At 30.4% G+C, this 18,370-nt stretch overlaps 1 protein-coding gene across 1 annotated transcript in view; it reads left to right on the top strand.

Annotated features, from left to right (window-relative positions):
* Positions 1-18,370, top strand: part of LOC106687350 (gamma-aminobutyric acid receptor subunit alpha-6) — a 55,145-nt gene that overhangs the window by 13,039 nt on the left and 23,736 nt on the right. Inside the window, exons 3-6 of the mRNA XM_014431181.3 lie at positions 9,968-10,035; positions 13,724-13,944; positions 15,850-15,932; positions 17,152-17,286. Coding sequence (XP_014286667.1) covers positions 9,968-10,035; positions 13,724-13,944; positions 15,850-15,932; positions 17,152-17,286 — 507 coding nt within the window. The remainder of the gene's footprint in view (positions 1-9,967; positions 10,036-13,723; positions 13,945-15,849; positions 15,933-17,151; positions 17,287-18,370) is intronic.

The raw sequence follows: 18,370 nt of genomic DNA, 5'->3' as shown, positions 1-18,370 counted from the left end.
AGTTCTTTCGAGTGTTTGTGGTATTCATATCCCTGTTATTAAACCAGAATGGATAATTTTAATGATACATTTGAGAAAAAAAAAAGCAGTAAAAAAAACAATGTAATTTCATTCTACTATCTGAAAATTTGTAAACGCTCGCCAGATAAAAATCTCACTATATGAACCATGTAATTATTCTTAGGGGACATATGTCCCAGAATAAAGTTATTTTTTCATTTCATTTCATAAGCTAAACTTTCACACAAATTCCACTTTTCACTCACTCTAGGCATGTTATAATTAATTACTTAAATCAAAACTGAAGTAAACAATAACATGAGGGTCTGGAAGGAAGGTTATAAACATAAAGGCTTATACAACAAGTTGCTGAGAAAATCCGCTAGGGTCTGTTATGCATTTAACGTTTAACATGACTTCAAATAGGGCTGCTCACAATCTTATAGTTATAACATTTAACATGGTAAAACATTTAACATTTAACACAACATCATGAATACCCCTACTATATACAGGGAGGTGATTGGGGCGCAAGTCCCAGTGCGCTCGGTTCGGAACGTCGTTGGTTCGATTCCCACCTGGGGCAGTTAACATTCATTTTTCGGCGGTCCTGAAGAATGAATCTTGACACTCCCACCTTGGTTAGTACTTGGCGGAAACTCAGGTACCTATCAGGTACTGTATCAGGTACACATAATAGGGGTTGGCAAAAAGGACCACTAGGCCCACTTCCCGGACTTGTTCCCCAACAAATACCCGTACCAGTAACTATATACAACTTTTAATTCGTAAATATTAGAAGAAAAATAAAACTCAATTAAATAATTATAAAATTCAGGTGAAAGATTTTGTCTATTATTTCGATAAAATTTTAAAATATTAAGTAGCATAATGACAATATTGATGATATTTAACCTCTGTCAAAACATATCTACGTTCCAAAACTTCTAATACTTCAATTTAATATTAGTTCGTTGGGATATGAATAATAGAACACGACAGATGCGATGCTACTGCCCTACTACAAGTGCTGAAATGAAACTGGAACGTGAAACTTGATAACGTCACCTAGCACTTCCAGCTGCCACTCGAAAAGGTCATCAGGTTTCTTTCGAAGTTCAAAAAGATGAAAAAACTTTCCTGTAGAAGTTTATTTTTGTATTGTTTCTGTTATAGTATGATTTTATTGAGATAATAATACAATATACTATTCTTGGAAATGAGTATTTGAGTTGTACATATTCAGTCACACCATTTACACACAAGAAAAATTTAAAAAAAAAAAAATCAAGAAAAATAAATAAATAAGAATAATAAAAACAAAATTTAAAAAAATATGTAAAATAAAATAAAATTGTAGGTGGATAAATAATTATAATATAGTCAGTAAAACACACGTTTCCAAGGAGTAATCATGAGATAAATCAATCAAATTAAAAACAAAATAAATCATCTACAACGATGTAGAAAGAAAAAGTATCACAAATAACCCGACTTATCGTTTTTAATAGAATATTATTTATTTTTAACGGTTAATTCCTATTTTTAATTAACTAATAAAATGTTCACACTGTAAGAAAGCATCAACTTTTAAAACGTGAGCTCTATCACTTAATTTTCGATTATATATTGTTATTGATCAACGGTAATTCAAAAAATGGTAATTCAACTCTACAAGATGAGTGTATTTTTTAGTTACCTTAATTATTCAAGAACAGAATATAAGATGCAAATGGAAAAAATCCTTAAGTTCTTTTCGACTGGACATGGTCGATTGGGCTACTTCCATGACGATTATCATGCCTCCAAGGAAACGGTATTTGGCAAATCAACAAAACATTAATTTAGTTCTTTTAGACTGAACAGCTATTCAATTATCCTTAATAGATTGAGTAAGCCATGTTCTTGAAATTTTTGGAAAAGTCTCCAACGCACAAGGAATCAAACCCTTCCGATATGCAAGCAACAATATTATGATACAAAAAAATGGTTAATGAGATTTTTTTTTTTTCAAGTTTCAAAAGTTTACAGCCGTGAGAGGGGTGTAAAATCAACTACTGTATCGGAAATGCATTACCGTTGATCAATAACAATATATAATAGAAAATTAAGTGATAGAGCTCACGTTTTAAAAGTTGATGCTTTCTTACAGTGTGAATATTTTATTAGTTAATTAAAAATAGGAATTAACCGTTAAAAACAAATAATATTCTATTAAAAACGATAAGTCGGGTTATTTGTGATACATTTTCTTTCTACATCGTTGTAGATGATTTATTTTGTTTTTAATTTGATTGATTTATCTCATGATTACTCCTTGGAAACCTGTGTTTTACTGACTATATTATAATTATTTATCGGAAATCAAAGCTTTCATGGGATTATTATATGTTGCTGGCCTTACAGAAGTGGGAGGAAAAATAGTTTTAGACGCAATTGAAAAAATTCTCACCACAACCAACATCTTCTCAGAAAACCGAAGAAACTGTTGCCGACAAAAAAGAAAACGTTGTTATCGATGCCTTTCAGAAAAGAGGACAAGACTTACTGAATATTCATGCAAACAGTGTGGATGCCCTATACACGTGCAACATTCAAATTTTATTTGTGAAGATGCACCACTAAGTAATAATAATTAACATCAATAACAATATTATAAAATCTTTTAGCTACTTTTTTAAAAGTTATTTAACCTGAATCGTTTAAACACTTAATTTAATACCCTATTATTACAATTGTAAAGGAAAAATAAATACAAAACCACATTTTGCATTATTATCTGAGAGGCAAATGCATGTGCTCATGTAACTCTATATAGTGCGTGTGCCGCCGGGTTAAGTAAATGTTTTAATCTGGATTATCTCTATAGGAAGTCTGGTGAGTCAATTCATAAAAAAAAATTTGAGGTTAATAACATTAAATTATCATAACATGGTACAACGTTTCGGGACCACTGTCCCATATTCCTGTACTTTAAACCTACAACAATAATAAAACTATCATAACAACAATGTTCATCCTTATTTATTTTAATTCACACAATTATATTCACCTCATAATTTCATATAGAAAATCATGTCACACTTTACACTGTTCTCTCTTTTCTACTATAACTTATTTGTGCATCTTCACTTCTCCTTTACTCTGTATTTCCTTACTACCTCTTTGGACCTTATTTCATGTTCAGTGTGCTGCTTAGTTACCACCCTGTTTTTTAAAAGTCCTGCTTAGTATTTAACATTAACTGATTGATTTTTTACTTAAACCCGTTTATTTCATCTGATTTTTATGTTTATATTTCAAGTATATTTATAATGTCGGCGTAATGTATATTTAAGTGTTTAGAGTCAGTTTTGTAGTTTACTGTTTTTTGTTATATATATGGCTTCTAGAAATCTTCTGCTTTTTGTATTTTGTGCTGTATCTATTATTTTGGGGTTTTCAAAACTGAATTCATGGTTCAGTTTTATGCTGTGGTAGGCCAGAGCTGTACAATTTATATTTTTAGCGTTTTTACAAATGGTTACATGTTGCTTAATCCAAGTTTCCAGTTTTTTAGATGTTTCACCAATATATACTTTTTCACAATTTTTACAATCTATCTTATAAATTACATTTAGTTTTTCCATTTTATCAACTTTGTCTTTCATGTTTGACAGCTTATTCTGTAACTTATTATTGTTGCATAGACCGGTTCTGATATTTATATTGTCATATTCTGTCAGTGTTTTTTGTGTCAAACAGCAAACTGGACATGAGATAAGGTCCAAAGAGGTAGTTAGGAAATATAGAGTAATGGCTGTGCTAAGGAGAAGTGAAGATGCACAAATAAGTTATAGTAGAAAAGAGAGAACAGTGTAAAGTGTGACATGATTTCCTATATGAAATTATGAGGTGAATATGATTGTGTGAAATAAAATAAATAAGGATGAAGATTGTTGCCATGATAGTTTTATTATTGTTGTAGCTTTAAAGTACATGAATATGGGACAGTGGTACCGAAACGTTGTACCATGTTATGATAATTTAATACAAATTTCATTCAACTGGAAGTTATTAACCTCAAAAAAATTTTTATGTAAATTTTTTTTTTTATTTGACTACTTCTCAGGCCATCGTTATGACTATACAAACTATGTCAATAATTCCCAAAGCTGCAAGCATATGCTAGGAGTGCTGCAAGCGATTGCCAAAGCGCCATAACATATATGGCAAGCCATCATATCCTTTTCTATGGCGCATTTACCATTCTCAACAGGGCTTACCCTTGGGTTGGTGCTACCAATTTTTATTGACCCCAAAGAAGGTGCCGTGGCGAAAAACGTTAAGGAATTTCTAGACTAGGTATAAGTAGGAGAAGAAAAGTAAAATAAATTTGATAAAAATACATGACAGATAGAGTGTAAGAGAGGAAATAACATAAAGGAAGCAGGCGCTTATACAGTACAAGGCTAAAAATTACTTACGATTACTTATTACTTAAAAATTACTTATGAATTTCAAATCATAAACGTATAGAAATTGTATAAAACATAAAAAATTTTAAATCGCAAATAATTTTACAAGTAATAAGAATAAAGGTGAGATTTTAGTTGACAACGTAAAAACAAATTAGCATCTTATGACACAAATAATAATTGAATACGATTCGAGGAATATTTTTTATTTGTCTTAAATGTTCTGCAAGATTTAATCCAAGGACATCAATATCTGATTAATACTCTTGTTAATTTAGGAAAAGATTAAATTATGAGAGAAATTCTCCACACGTAGGCGGGTTGAGTGTTTGCATATATTATAGCGAATGCCGAAGCCAAAGCAATAGCCTGCGGTGTATTATAGTTGTCATCATTGCATCAATTACTGTCAGAGAAAGCTGATATTCCTAATCATACACTTTATAGAACTCCATATGTGTTGAATATCTTATAATGTAAGTTTTGACATACACGACTCCTGCAGTCAATGGTTTATTTGATATTACCATGTGCTGTAATTAAATACTATTTGCTCTTTTCTGCCTTTTTACCATACTGATGCTAATACATAATATCCACCTCCGTCAAGATCTTGGTTATTTGGATTGACTACGTCTTTTGCCAATTAATTACGCAGCAACTCCGTGGAGACAGAGTGGGCCCCATTAACTGCTAAATCCCAGAGGAAGTGGTGTTGGGAAATTGGGGCGGCGAGTCTCAGCAGTTCTCAGGTATTGATGCTATAACTAAACCACAAAGACAGTTTCAGTTTACAAACTCAAATTTCAAGTCCAGCTCCTCTTCGCAGATCCGATTACATTATATAATTTAATTTCAATTTATTGCTAAAAATAGAAGTCCTATTAAAAAATAATGCATAGATAAGGAGAAATATTTGTTTTGCTTAGTTATATTTAAGACATACATGTGAGTTTGTCCAAAACTGATTGTTTTATGCGATTCACAGAACAAATTCCCAATTAATCTGGATATGAAACTTAATAGACATGTGAAATCTGATCATTACAGATCTGAAATATATCATATATTCTACTAGCTTGGCTACCTGTTAACAGCACCTAGTGACAGTCTGATATTTATAAAAGTATTCTTCGTCCTGAGTTCCATTGCTATCTCTAAGTATAGCAGCGAATCTAAGTAAGAGACTACAGCAATTTCCAAATGGAAAGAAAATTGTCAAAAGCACTTCAAATATAAAAAGAACAGTCAGACTACATAGAAGGTATATTTTAATTAATTAATTTAATTGTTATATCTAGAAGAATTCAGTTCACACAGGAAAATCAAATTTTATGATTACTTGAAAAACCTTAAAGCCTCCAGAGATGGCGAAATGTAGTAATTAATTATAACTTACATTTAAGATAAGTATGTGAAAAATATTTCAAAATAGAAATGAGCCCTAACGTAGTTTTGCATTGATAGTCATTGATTAATATCAATAAAAATTTGACAAACTTCTTCTAAATATATGAAATAAAAAAATTAAAATCAGTTACATGAGAATCACATATAATTAGAATAGTATTTCATGATTATTTCTAAACATTACTTTTAAAGATATAAATATAAAAATATATACTATGACAAGTAGCAAAATATATTATTACGATTCCATCAACCATGGCATTCATAGCATTGAGGATTGAAATAAAGAATGGATTGAAATGGTGGCTACAAAATGGTTTTCGGTAGAGAGCGTAATATGAGAAAGAAGAATGGCCCGTTCTGCTGTTTTATATTTGCTCTATTGGAAAATTTATTTGTTCTCATGAACGCGGAAATTGAAAGCAGAAAAATGACGCCGATATCGCAGGAGCACTGTCAACCGTTGATTTCCTGCCATGATATAAAATCTCTCTGGAAAATTTTGAAGTATTTCTCCAACTGCCTATTACGATATCCCCAGAGATTGGTAGCTGCCTTTAAGATGATTCCACGCTCGGGTAGAACAATACTAAATCATTGTGTCCATGAGTTGTAGCTTGGACAAATTCATGTATCTCAAGGCTGGTATTGGATTGATAAAATGTTTAATTCGAGCAACAAAAGTTCAATGATAAAAAATTGTTACCAAACTTATAATATTCAGAATAAAAACTGATAATATTCAGATCTTATTTCTCATTAAAATTTAGTTTAGTTTATACTTATCAATATTCTTTTTAATTACATCAGTTGGAAACAAACTTTTCTGGTTTATCCAACTTATTTTTGCAATCCAACATTCTTCCAACGTGCCACCTTACTTTTGTTTGTCCCTGACCTCAGTCTACATCCAGGTTTATATATCAATTTTTATCCTCTTTTACCATTTTTTCCTCGTCCTTTCACCCCTCCTCCACGTAATTAAGATATGTTCATCGTATCAAATTATTGTCAATTGTATTTACTCCAATTACTTTATATAGCTTAATATTTACTTTTTTAATTCAGCTAGTTAAATAGTTAATTAATGTATATATGTTCTCACTTTTTTCATAACTTTAAGTTTAAATAATTTTCATTTGTACATTCATTTATTTACTTGATTTTCATAAGAATAATATTATTTTTTCTTTCCTCTTTCATAATTTTAAAATTTATCATATTTTCGTACTGCTTTTATTTTTTCCTAATTCTTATACTACAGATTATCTCCCATTACTATACACTATATTATCTTTTATCTCCTAATAGTCTCGTTATTCCGCATTTTCTTTTTATTCATTATGGTTATTAACTAGTTTTTATTCTGCCTCGATGAATGTTTGAAATTCTGGCCGAAACGTTGGCACTAATAAATACGTTCTTATTAATTTATTGTTTCTTATTCAACTTTATTATACCCTCATAATAAAGGGGCGACGGTAGCAGCGTGGCAACGCGCCTGTCAACCAACTCAAAGGTTTGAGTTCGAGCCCGACGCTATCCGAAATTTTTTCAAGCATAAAATTATACCAAACTCACTCAGAACCTCCCCTGGGCGGCACTCACAAAAGATAGTCGTGGGAGTGACGAACCCACCGTACGAAAAAATCACGTCAGGAAACGCGCGATGTATTTACTAATACTAATACCACGCGATGAATTGGACTTCCACGGTCTGTTGCCTAATAATAATAATAATCAACAACTAACGTATCGATGCGAAACTTACACAGTTGGCTCAAAGCATTATAACAACAACAAAAATAATAAAAAATCCATAAACTCATTTTACTTAACAAACCAAAACATTTATTTTATTTTCTAATAATATATTATATATAATTTCATATAAACATGAAAATGTATGCTGGGTGATGTATTCATGGACAAAGTTATTATAAAAAGATGGGAAACTGAAATTTGGAACTGATGGCAGCTCGAGCGCTTAAGGGAACCTAATACAACGGATGAGCAAGGACTGTTGGAGCTACATAATATAGTACTTTATTTTACCGTTCCATAACATACCTCTTTCATCTAGCAAGAGCAAGGCGAGTAAGGTGAGATAGAACATAAAACGAGAACGTGTTTAAGAGAGAGGGGGATGATGGATAAAGTTAAGAAAGAATATTACACTTCTTCTAGCTTCCATGGAATTAGAGAAGGTTACTACAATTATATCACCCCTCTCCTCAATATTTTATACAGGTCTTGCAAAGTACTAATGGTAAAATCTAATTATTACCGTGAAAACTAAAAATTTCAAATAACTGGAAGTTTATCAAGAATAATTCCCGATTTTCTCGAAAAAAATCCTAATCTAATCAATGGTGATGACACATGCGAGCTATTGATGAATGGTGTCAAAACTGTAGTATTAAAATAAATTCCAATAAATCCCATCAAATCACTTTTACTCTTCGTCATAATCCTATGTGTTCCTGCCTTACAGTTCCCTTCAATATTACTCCAGTTACCCCAGTAGAAGAGATCCGCAACCTAGGACTACATCTGCACAAACGACTAGCTCGGAATCACCATACAAGACAAAAATAAATAGGTAAATTCACGTTAATTCGCTATTATACAAAAGGTCTAAACTTCCAATCCTCGAGACCTTCTACTCTATAATTGTTATTGGGGTTCTAGCAATAGGCAAATTCTCCATAAAGCTGTATCATGCAATTGTAATTGTAGTTTAGTTCTATTTTCTATATTCTATTTCTGAACTTAAGTTCAAAATAACAAATCCCATCAAATCACCTTTACCCTCCATCGCAAGCCTACCGACCGACGTACAGTATCCTTTAATAATGTTGCTCTTACCCCAGTCGAACAGATCCACAACCTTGGATTACATCTGGACCAACGACTAACCTGGAATCCTGACACAAGACTGAAAAGACTGGAAATTGCACGTCAATTTCAACTATTACAGCACTTACTAGACAAACGGTCTAAACTTCCAATTAATTACAAAAGAATGCTCTACATGACTGTGAGAAGGCCGATCTGGACATTGAGCTTCGGGGCTCCACTAGACCTTCTAATACCTCTCGTATTCAATCCAAAATCCTTAATGCTCCTTACTTTGTCACAAATAAAATCATACATAATATCATAATTAATGTCGCATATGTAACCGATCTAGCCCAAACCAGATATCATTCCTTCCATTATAAACTCCCAAAACATCCAGACCCACTAGTTTCTACCTTGCTTCCTCTTCCAATCCTCTGAGGCGCCTGAAAGAAGATGGCCACGAGGCCTGCTAATGTAAAAACTTCATTAGTGATCCACCAAATTTATAATTATGTACAGTTGTAAATTCCAATAAAGATAAAAAAAAAAAAGTTCAAAATATTGATAAGTGTCACTTATACCCCTTTAACTCCCTCAATCGTGTTCCTATACTAAAGAGAAACTTTTATTACAATTACATAATTCAATTTCAATAATTTTACAGAAATTATTAATCGCTATACTTTAATCTACACAAAGTTCTCATTCACAGCGGTTATGATACGAATTTCTACCTCATTCCCCACGAATTAAACGATCTAAACAATAATATTCTTAAGCTATATTATTTGTTAGTGAATAACTAAAAATAGATGTAAAGAGAAAAAAAAATAGTTTTAAATTAGGATTTGTTGTAAAAATAATCAAAACGTTCAACAATTTGTATATTGTTAATATTATATAAATGTTTTAAATTAAGTTACTCATTTCAACATACGTTTCTATTAGTTTTTTGTTCCATTCAATGCATACTTGGTAATTATATCGATGGCTTAGCTCTCAGTGTTGCTTAGTACTTTTCCTACAATTAAAGGTTTTCTATTTTAAAGAAATTACAGTTTTCAATTTTTTTTTTTTACTCATCATCTTTAGGTATGAAATCTAATTTTAAGTAAGAGAAGCATACCATTAATATTTGGGCATTTGTCCTGTTGCTATAATAAATATAAATCATTTCTTTAAAAAAAAATGTATTTACATCTGCAAAACATTTGCTTTTTGTATGCCGATAACTTACCTATACTTCTCTTATCCAGGAGAGCCCACCATTATAAAGACCAATATATTGATAAGGAGTATGGGACCTGTCTCAGAGCTAGATATGGTAAGGAATTTAACAATATTACGTATTGGTATATGTTTATTTAATTGTTGATATTATATTACAATATTAGTTACAATAAAATGCATCAATTGAAGATATGAAATAATGAAAATGTTGCTATTAAATTTACGAAAAGTACATCGATAACTAAGCAATATAATTACTGTTATTATATATTATATATTATATTATACAAAAATAATAACATTGTATTCAGGATACTATTATTTAGGATATGCAGTATTACATTTTTCAGTTGACATTTTTTCCTAATTATTCGTTTTTAAAATTTTCTGACATCCTCCTTTATAATATTTATATCAATGAAATAGAGCAAAAAAAAACAACTATAAAATAAACAAATAAAATACAGACAAAACTAAATAAGTCGTAGTTGTAATAAAAAGTAATTTTCAAGTCATAAGATTTACGGTTTATCAAGTTTACTAGTAATATATTTCAAGTTATCATTTTTTTGTTACAATTTTCAAGAATCAAAAACTGTAAAAATTTTTATTGCTTCGTCGAAATAATTTAAAAGTGAGAGAAAGAAACCATTTAATTCTGCATTTTCTTTATAGGAAGTGTGGTAAGTCAATATCAATAAGAATTTTTGAGGTTAAAACTTCTAATTTGAATGTAATTTATTTTAAATTAACATATTGTTGCACAACGTTTAGGGACCACTGTCCCATATTGCTTTACTTTGATAACTTACAAACAATAATAATTCACTATAACAACAATCCTCATCCATGTGTATTTATAATTCACACAATTATATTTACCTGATAATTAGTCAAAAATTTGAATTTCGCAAAGTAAATCATGTCATATCAACATTGGTTGGAAAAAAGAATTGCTTTACACTGTTTTTATTTTATTATCATCCATTATTGGTGCATTCTTTCCCTCTCTTTAGCACAACCATTGCTCTATATTTCTTACTACCTCTTTGGAACTTATGTCATGTGCTGTATGGTTACCTCTCTATATATTTGTCCCATTTTGTTTATTGTATAATTTTAAATTAAACTTGGTGATTTTTTCTATGATTTGACTGTTCTAAACCCATTTATTTCCTCTGTTTATATGTTTAGTCTATTTATAATGGCGGCGTAATGTGTATTTAAGCGTTTAGTGTCAGTTTTGTAGTTTACTGTTTCTGGTATGTTTTTTGTTATATGTATAGCTTCTAGAAATCTTCTGTTTTTGTGTTTTGTGCTGTATCTATTATTTTAGGGTGTCGAAAGGTGAAAACCATTTAAACAATAATAATATAGTTGGTATTATCAATTGAGAAAATGCTTGCCGTAACCAGTTAATATTATACACATAAGCTTCATCTCATTAAGAAATGAGATTCACGGAAACTTCGAATAACAGATGTCCCAATTCTCCTAATTCGAGCTTCTAAAGTTTATTTTCATTAGGTGCGAGGCTAGCCCGGAGGGGACGTCTACCTATTTTCATACAGCTTTATTGAGTCTCGTATTCGATTAAAATTTAATATTATCTATAAATTCATCGAAAAACAACAAACATTGATTTAATTTCGAAATATTGAATTTTTCGAGTTATCCTGTTTTGACTATAAATTTAATAAAAATATATAAATGAATAAAAAGTCAAATAAGTTTTTATTCTTAAAGAGTTATATAATAAAAAATGTGGGCTCAAAAAGTCTTTCCCTTAATATTTAATAATCAAAAATAAATCCGACAAAAAAAAAACAACACAACGTTGCTCAAAATAAAAATCATTTCCTGTTTTTCATTACATAAAGTCTTCTTGAATGTGATTAGCTTAAATTAAAAATTAACTGAGCATGGTTTCCTTAAATTGGAAGAGATACAACGCTATACTAAACAATTCTTGGTGAAATAAATAGAAATTTTCAACATTTACATGAATCATAAATCTATTTCTTTCGCAAATATAAATAAATCAACTTCGATTACTAAGTTTGTGGTCATCAAGAGTATAAAGATATTAAATTAAATTACTGAGTAGTCAGCAATAGATATACGTTAGAAATATTTAAAATTTATATTCATTAATTTATGTAAAATAAAAATATACATTTGTACCTCTATATTTCAATTTGTAGCCACAACTATCAAATACAGACCAATGATATTGGTGTCGAGTCTCCCATGGCACACTATGGTGGTGGCCTTGGGAAATATTTTGTTGACCAAGAGAATTTTCATATTTAGTCTAGGAGCACAACTTCATTACACGAACATTCTTATGATATCATTCGAAAACGTTTATAATAGAAGATGGAACCAGAAATTGTAGACAAATCTACTTTTTATTTGGGGCAATATAAAAAAAAAAAATTAATTTCATAATGATGAGAAATATTTGACCACAAATAATATATATGAGAAGAACATGATAACCAAACAAAGAACACGATAACAACCAATGAATAAAAGAATATATGGAATGATTAAAGTAAATAATTGTACAGAATAAAAAATAATAAAAATTAAGTAACAAAAGAAGAGGAAAATAAAACGCATATATAGATAATTAAACATAAAGTAAAATAATATAATTAAGGAAATAAATGCCATATAATGTTAACGATAAGTTCTTTTGGTCGGTAAACTATTCCTAAAAAATTAAAAAAACAAATTCCCAAATAGTTAATTTTTTAAATAAGTGTATTTTTTTTTCTTTCATAATTTATGGTCTTTTACATTTTTTAAAAATCATTTGTAGTCATGTTTTTATACCTTTCCACTTTTAATTTTTTCAAATGTTTTGAATTTCTTATTTTTACCCATCCAAATAATTTGTAACGTATTCACAACTTTCCGGTAGTTTCATCATCTTTGTAATGTACTTTTTGAACTCATAGTCTCACTGCACGCGCCACTGAGCTCACTTGGATTTCCGATCTCCTCAAAGTGTGTCTTATGTTTTATTCTTTATTTCTAATCTTTCTTTTACCCCCTTTTCCTTTTCTATTCTTTTCTTATTTTTCCTTATCCACGTTATTAGTTATGTCCACCACACATTATTATTGTCATATTTTCTAATCACTTCTTTTGTCTTACTTAACTTTATATTTTGTTGCTTTATTCTATAATTGCACGTACATAAGTTACATATATTTTCTTTCTCTCATTTTTTTCCATAACTTTATTTTTAAATTTTTATTAAACTAAAATATTCATATTTCTTTGTTTCATAATTACTTTGTTTCATTGGTCGTTATCTTGTTCATTGTTCTTAGCCCTAATCAAGGCTAGGAATTCTGGCCGAAACGTTAGCACTATCAAATAAATCTTTTCAACTTATCTGTGTCATTCTCCGACTGCACCCCAAACCACCTTCTCATATAATTAACTTTATTTATTAGAACAATAATCAATCATTTCGTATTTTAGGTGAATGAGATTATACTTGGGCAGCTTTTGTTTACTGGAATTTATTCCACGGGTTATTTAGTGTAATAAAGAGGAAAAAAAATATTATGCTATTTAATTAAATTTAGTTTCTCGTGTATTGATAGGTCCTTTTGTATTTTTTAAATAATTTTCGGATGTAAATCAGACATACTTGTTCATTAACGCGGATGAAATCACGGGGCACATCTAAACAATAATATATAATTACAAATGTACATATTATGTATATTTGTTCAATTATTATGTAACATTTAACTCTTTAGGACTACTCGATGGACTGTTACTTCAGGCAGTACTGGCGGGACACCCGGCTTAGCTTCTTAGGTCCTATAAAGAGCCTAAGCCTGAGTATAAAGATGTTGGAGAGGATCTGGCGACCAGACACTTACTTCTACAACGGCAAACACTCCTACGTACACACGATAACAGTTCCCAACAAGTTGCTGAGGATCACTCAGGAAGGGGATATTCTATACTCCATGAGGTAAGGAAGTTGTTGAGGTAAGTACTTCTTAAAGGGTACCGGTATACTTTCGACAGCTGATACTATATGAAAAAAAATATCTACACAGAACACGAAGCAAACTTATACAAACCCTCCAGCTAGAAATCCATATGGTTGATGGAAATGCCTTTTAATAGGAAGAGTCTAGGTTAATAATATATGGTTACATATTATTCATTTAAAGAGACGTCATGGAAGTGAATATCTTACCATTAAAAAAGGTAAATGGATAAATGTTATTTAATTTAATGACAATATAATACTATTACGGGAGCGCGGTGACAATGTGGTTAGGCACGTGCTACTAACTCCAAGGGCCCGGGTTCGAATCCGGCGGGGCAGAAAATTGTTTTCTGTTACACTGTAGCCGTGAGTCAAACCTGTGGGTTCTGGAGCCCACCTGGGGTCCACCCAGCCTCATAAATTGGGTACCTTTAATTCGGTAAAAATTTGGCGTTCATGCGTGATTCTGACCAAATCACCTCCTTCCACAACCGTTGGTCTAGTAACTATAGTTTCTTACAAAAGTACTGCACCATTAACTCTTCATGGGTTGTATCAGTACAGATTTTAATTTTAATTTATTAATCCTATAACTCACTACGGAATTAATAATAAAATATTACCAGAAAATGACGCCCTAGGGTGAAATAACTGATTGTTATATAACTAATAAATATTTTTAAATCAAGATGTTGTCATATTACTCTATAATATTATAAAACATTATAGATGTGGATAGAATCTATAGTTATATAAATTAAATATAATAAAAATGAATATTTTAAATACATAAAAATACTAAAGGAAGCTGTTATTGTAAAAATACATAATAAAATTTTGATACAAGCCGCGGTGTACTAGGAACAGGCAGGTCACGTTACACAGAACCTAGCAGAACTCGATACTCAAGAAGGATACAAGTCGTTTCAAATACAAGTGTCAGAAAGCAGATAAAATATATATTCTGTATGTATACATTTATATGTGTGTGAATCAGAAAATAAATTCTCCCTTCTTCAAACAAATAAAATCAAGGAAAAGAAGATGGGCAAAAAAATAAGTTCTACTCCTCATAAAATTCGTACGTTTTAAAACAAATCGGACAATGAAAAAAGGATTTTAACCAACCTTCGAGAAGTCCAGATTCGTTATCAACAATTCAAAATATTTCAAGAAAAGTAGGAAACCACAGAATGTGGAGCAAAAAGGGAGGAGAAAATTGAGTATTTAGCCCAGGATAAATTTTACTGAAGAGTAGTTTCAAATCATTCAAGAAAGAGGTATAAAAATTACTAAAAACTAGAGAAACAGAACAGCCAAGGAGAGGGAAAGAATTGAGAAACAGCTTCTGAAAACCAACACCATAGTATTTCTAAGGTTAGGAAATGTTGATATAACAAAGGAAAGCCTAAAAAGATTAGGCATAAGGCATGCCGCAGTCAAGAGTTTTCCCTGCAGAAGCGTGCTACCACTCCATCCCACCTTCACAATAATTTTTTATAGGTAAGACTTAATATACATATATAAAGATAACAGTTAAATAACTATTAATAAAACAATATAAATGTATAACAAGTAACCATATACATTCAACTTGCCAATATTTAATTTCCACTGGAAGTAATTTAATACTTTTAGAAAATTTGTATCATAAATTTTTTTTTCTTTTTTATACATTAAATAATGGTAGTAAAAACATATATAATTTCACTAATTATATAGCTAAAACTATAATATTTTGAAGTAACGTGATATTATCTCATGCGGGCAATCTTTTATAATATTTGCTTTATTGATTTTAAAATTTTTGTATTGATCATTTGATTTAAATGTTTCGTAAAATTAGTTAGCTTGTTAAATAAAAATTATAATTCTTTGCAGGTTGACAATAAAAGCCAAATGCCCAATGGAATTACACAATTTTCCCATGGATCGTCAATCATGCCCTCTGATCCTCGGGAGCTGTAAGTAAACAAATCGATTATCGAAACTATATTTCTTATTTTATCCACTTTAAAAAGAAAAAAAAAGACATTATTCAAATAAAGTTGCCACGCCATCCCTACTCTCACGAGGCGTTCCACAGAGATCTATTCTATTTTAGCTAGGAAGGGACAACGTCATTGATTTTTAATAATCAACCACATACCACTATTTCAAAAAAAATCTCTCTTCTGTGTACTCTTCTATAAAGATTCTAGAAGAGTTCAAAATAAGCCCTTCTGCCTTCCGGAGTATATAAAGACAAAACGCCACCGAGTTGGAATTGAAACAGAAGGTAATGTCACTTTTTAAAAGATCTCGACCCTAAACTCTATTCTTTCTCTTCAAGAACAGGACAAAGCTTTTACTCTTAGGATGCTCATCATTAAAGCTAAAGGGTGTACGAAATTTCTTCTTCGTCAAGTAGAATGGACCAGGAAATATTGCTTCTTTAGATTAAGATGACAATCTAAGAGAGTTAATACAGAAAAAAAAGTCCAAGGCCTCGGGTTCGTGTCCGGCTGATACAGATAATTATTGTATGTTTCACTGTAGCCCTGTGGGTTCGGGAGACCTTTGTGTGAGTCCACCTAGCCTCATAAAGTGGGTACCCTTAATTAGGTAAATATCTGGCGGTCGAGGTTGATTATGACGAAATCACCACGTTGCACAACCGTTGGTCTTGTAACAGCATTTCCTTACTAAGTACTGCATCCCTTTATGCGTTGTAGAGGTTGTTTTTTTAAGTTGCCTTCACCATACAATTTCTGATCAGTTTTTCAAGGTGTAACCAAGGCCTCCCAGTGATCAATAAAAATTCCAATGCCGTAAAAAAAATATTGAGAAACTTATTACTGATGACAATAGAAACTGACGCATTAAAAAAAACGTAATTTTGAAAAGTAATTAATGATTTTTCTAATTAAAATCAAAGAAAGCATCTGCAGTAAATACTTTTTTTTAAAAAAAAAAAATTGATTTTCTAATATTTAATGTATAATGATATGAAATAGTATGTTGTCTGTTGATAACCCAAAGTTATTTAGAAATTAATTTGAAGAGTTCCTATGATCTATAATTAGAGAACCCCCGTATCCCGGGACCCCACAATATTAAATAGAGCTCTAGCAATAACAATTAAAAAAATTTTCGAAGCGCTCAATTTAAATTTATATAAATTTTTATATAATTCCTTTTTAGACGCATACCCCAGTAGACAACTAGTCTACCAATGGCAATCGGGAAAAAGTGTCAGTTTCGAATCAGGAATGGCTCTGTCTCAGTTTGACCTATTAGAAAGTCCTCAAAGAAACCTTACATTAAAGAGGAGAGAAGGTAAGTAATTAAATATTTAAAACAATTATCCTTGTTTTTCTTTTTAGTGTATTTGTCGTAGTAATAATTTTATAATTTTAAACATTTAATACAAAAATTTTGTTTTTTAAATGGTATTAAATATTTTCTAACACACGTGTAAACAAAAAAAAAATGAAATAGGTAACTCAATCACTCTAGGAAACTCACAGAAATCTGAGTGAGATTATGATAACCGATAAGAATAAATCAGGAAATTATTAATCAATTTCACTAATCTAACGAAAACAAAGAAGTGGTGTGCATTGAGAATTCTAAACAAACCGTTATATACAATTATATAAACAAATTCTCAAACGAATGTAATAGAATAAATTTAAAAAGATTATTTCGCAAAAAATAGAGTTAATTGACCTTATAAAAATGTAGAGTGAACAAGCTCACAGAGTAATGTTGATCAATAAGATATTGCAGGTTAAAATTCCTTTAGGTGATACTAAATGCGAATCAACTCAGTTCCTTCTTCAAAATTTTAACAATATATTTATTATTCAAGAAATAAAAACTTCGAAAAATCAAGAGATAATTTATAAGTAGCGACAAATCACCGAAGGAGACGCTGAAGAAAATTTTGAAATTTTAAATTATAATAAAATTATCGTCATCCCTAAATGATTTATGTAATATACTCTGAAAAATAAATTTAAAAAAGGGTTAGTAGAAGAAACATGTCGATTTAAATAACTTCAACAGAAAGCACAAAACATAACATCTTTCGGGCATTCCCTAACTTAAACTACTATAACCATCCCCTAGTGGACACTACATAGATATTTTGACAACTAGATTTCATTTTAACAATTTAAAATGTGAGGGTTTAGTCTCGCACAAAATCTATTCCAAATATTTACAATGTTATAATTATTAAAAATTGAATGTTGACCTCAGAAACTTGCAAGATATGCAAGAAATTTTTGAAAAGTCACCCCCTCAAGAAGACAAATGGTTAAAATTGGCTGATATAACCGATCAAATTGAAGAAAAATTATAAATGACATTTTAAGTTAATAAAGATTTATTTACGTTATTTTTTCAGTGTTTTAAT

This window comes from Halyomorpha halys, unplaced genomic scaffold, assembly GCF_000696795.3.
Source record: "Halyomorpha halys isolate HHAL.00 unplaced genomic scaffold, Hhal_1.1 Scaffold949.1, whole genome shotgun sequence".
In the NCBI taxonomy this organism is placed as follows: domain Eukaryota; kingdom Metazoa; phylum Arthropoda; class Insecta; order Hemiptera; family Pentatomidae; genus Halyomorpha; species Halyomorpha halys.
The sequence above is the reverse complement of the archived record's forward strand: the minus strand, read 5'-3'. Positions and strand labels throughout refer to the sequence as shown.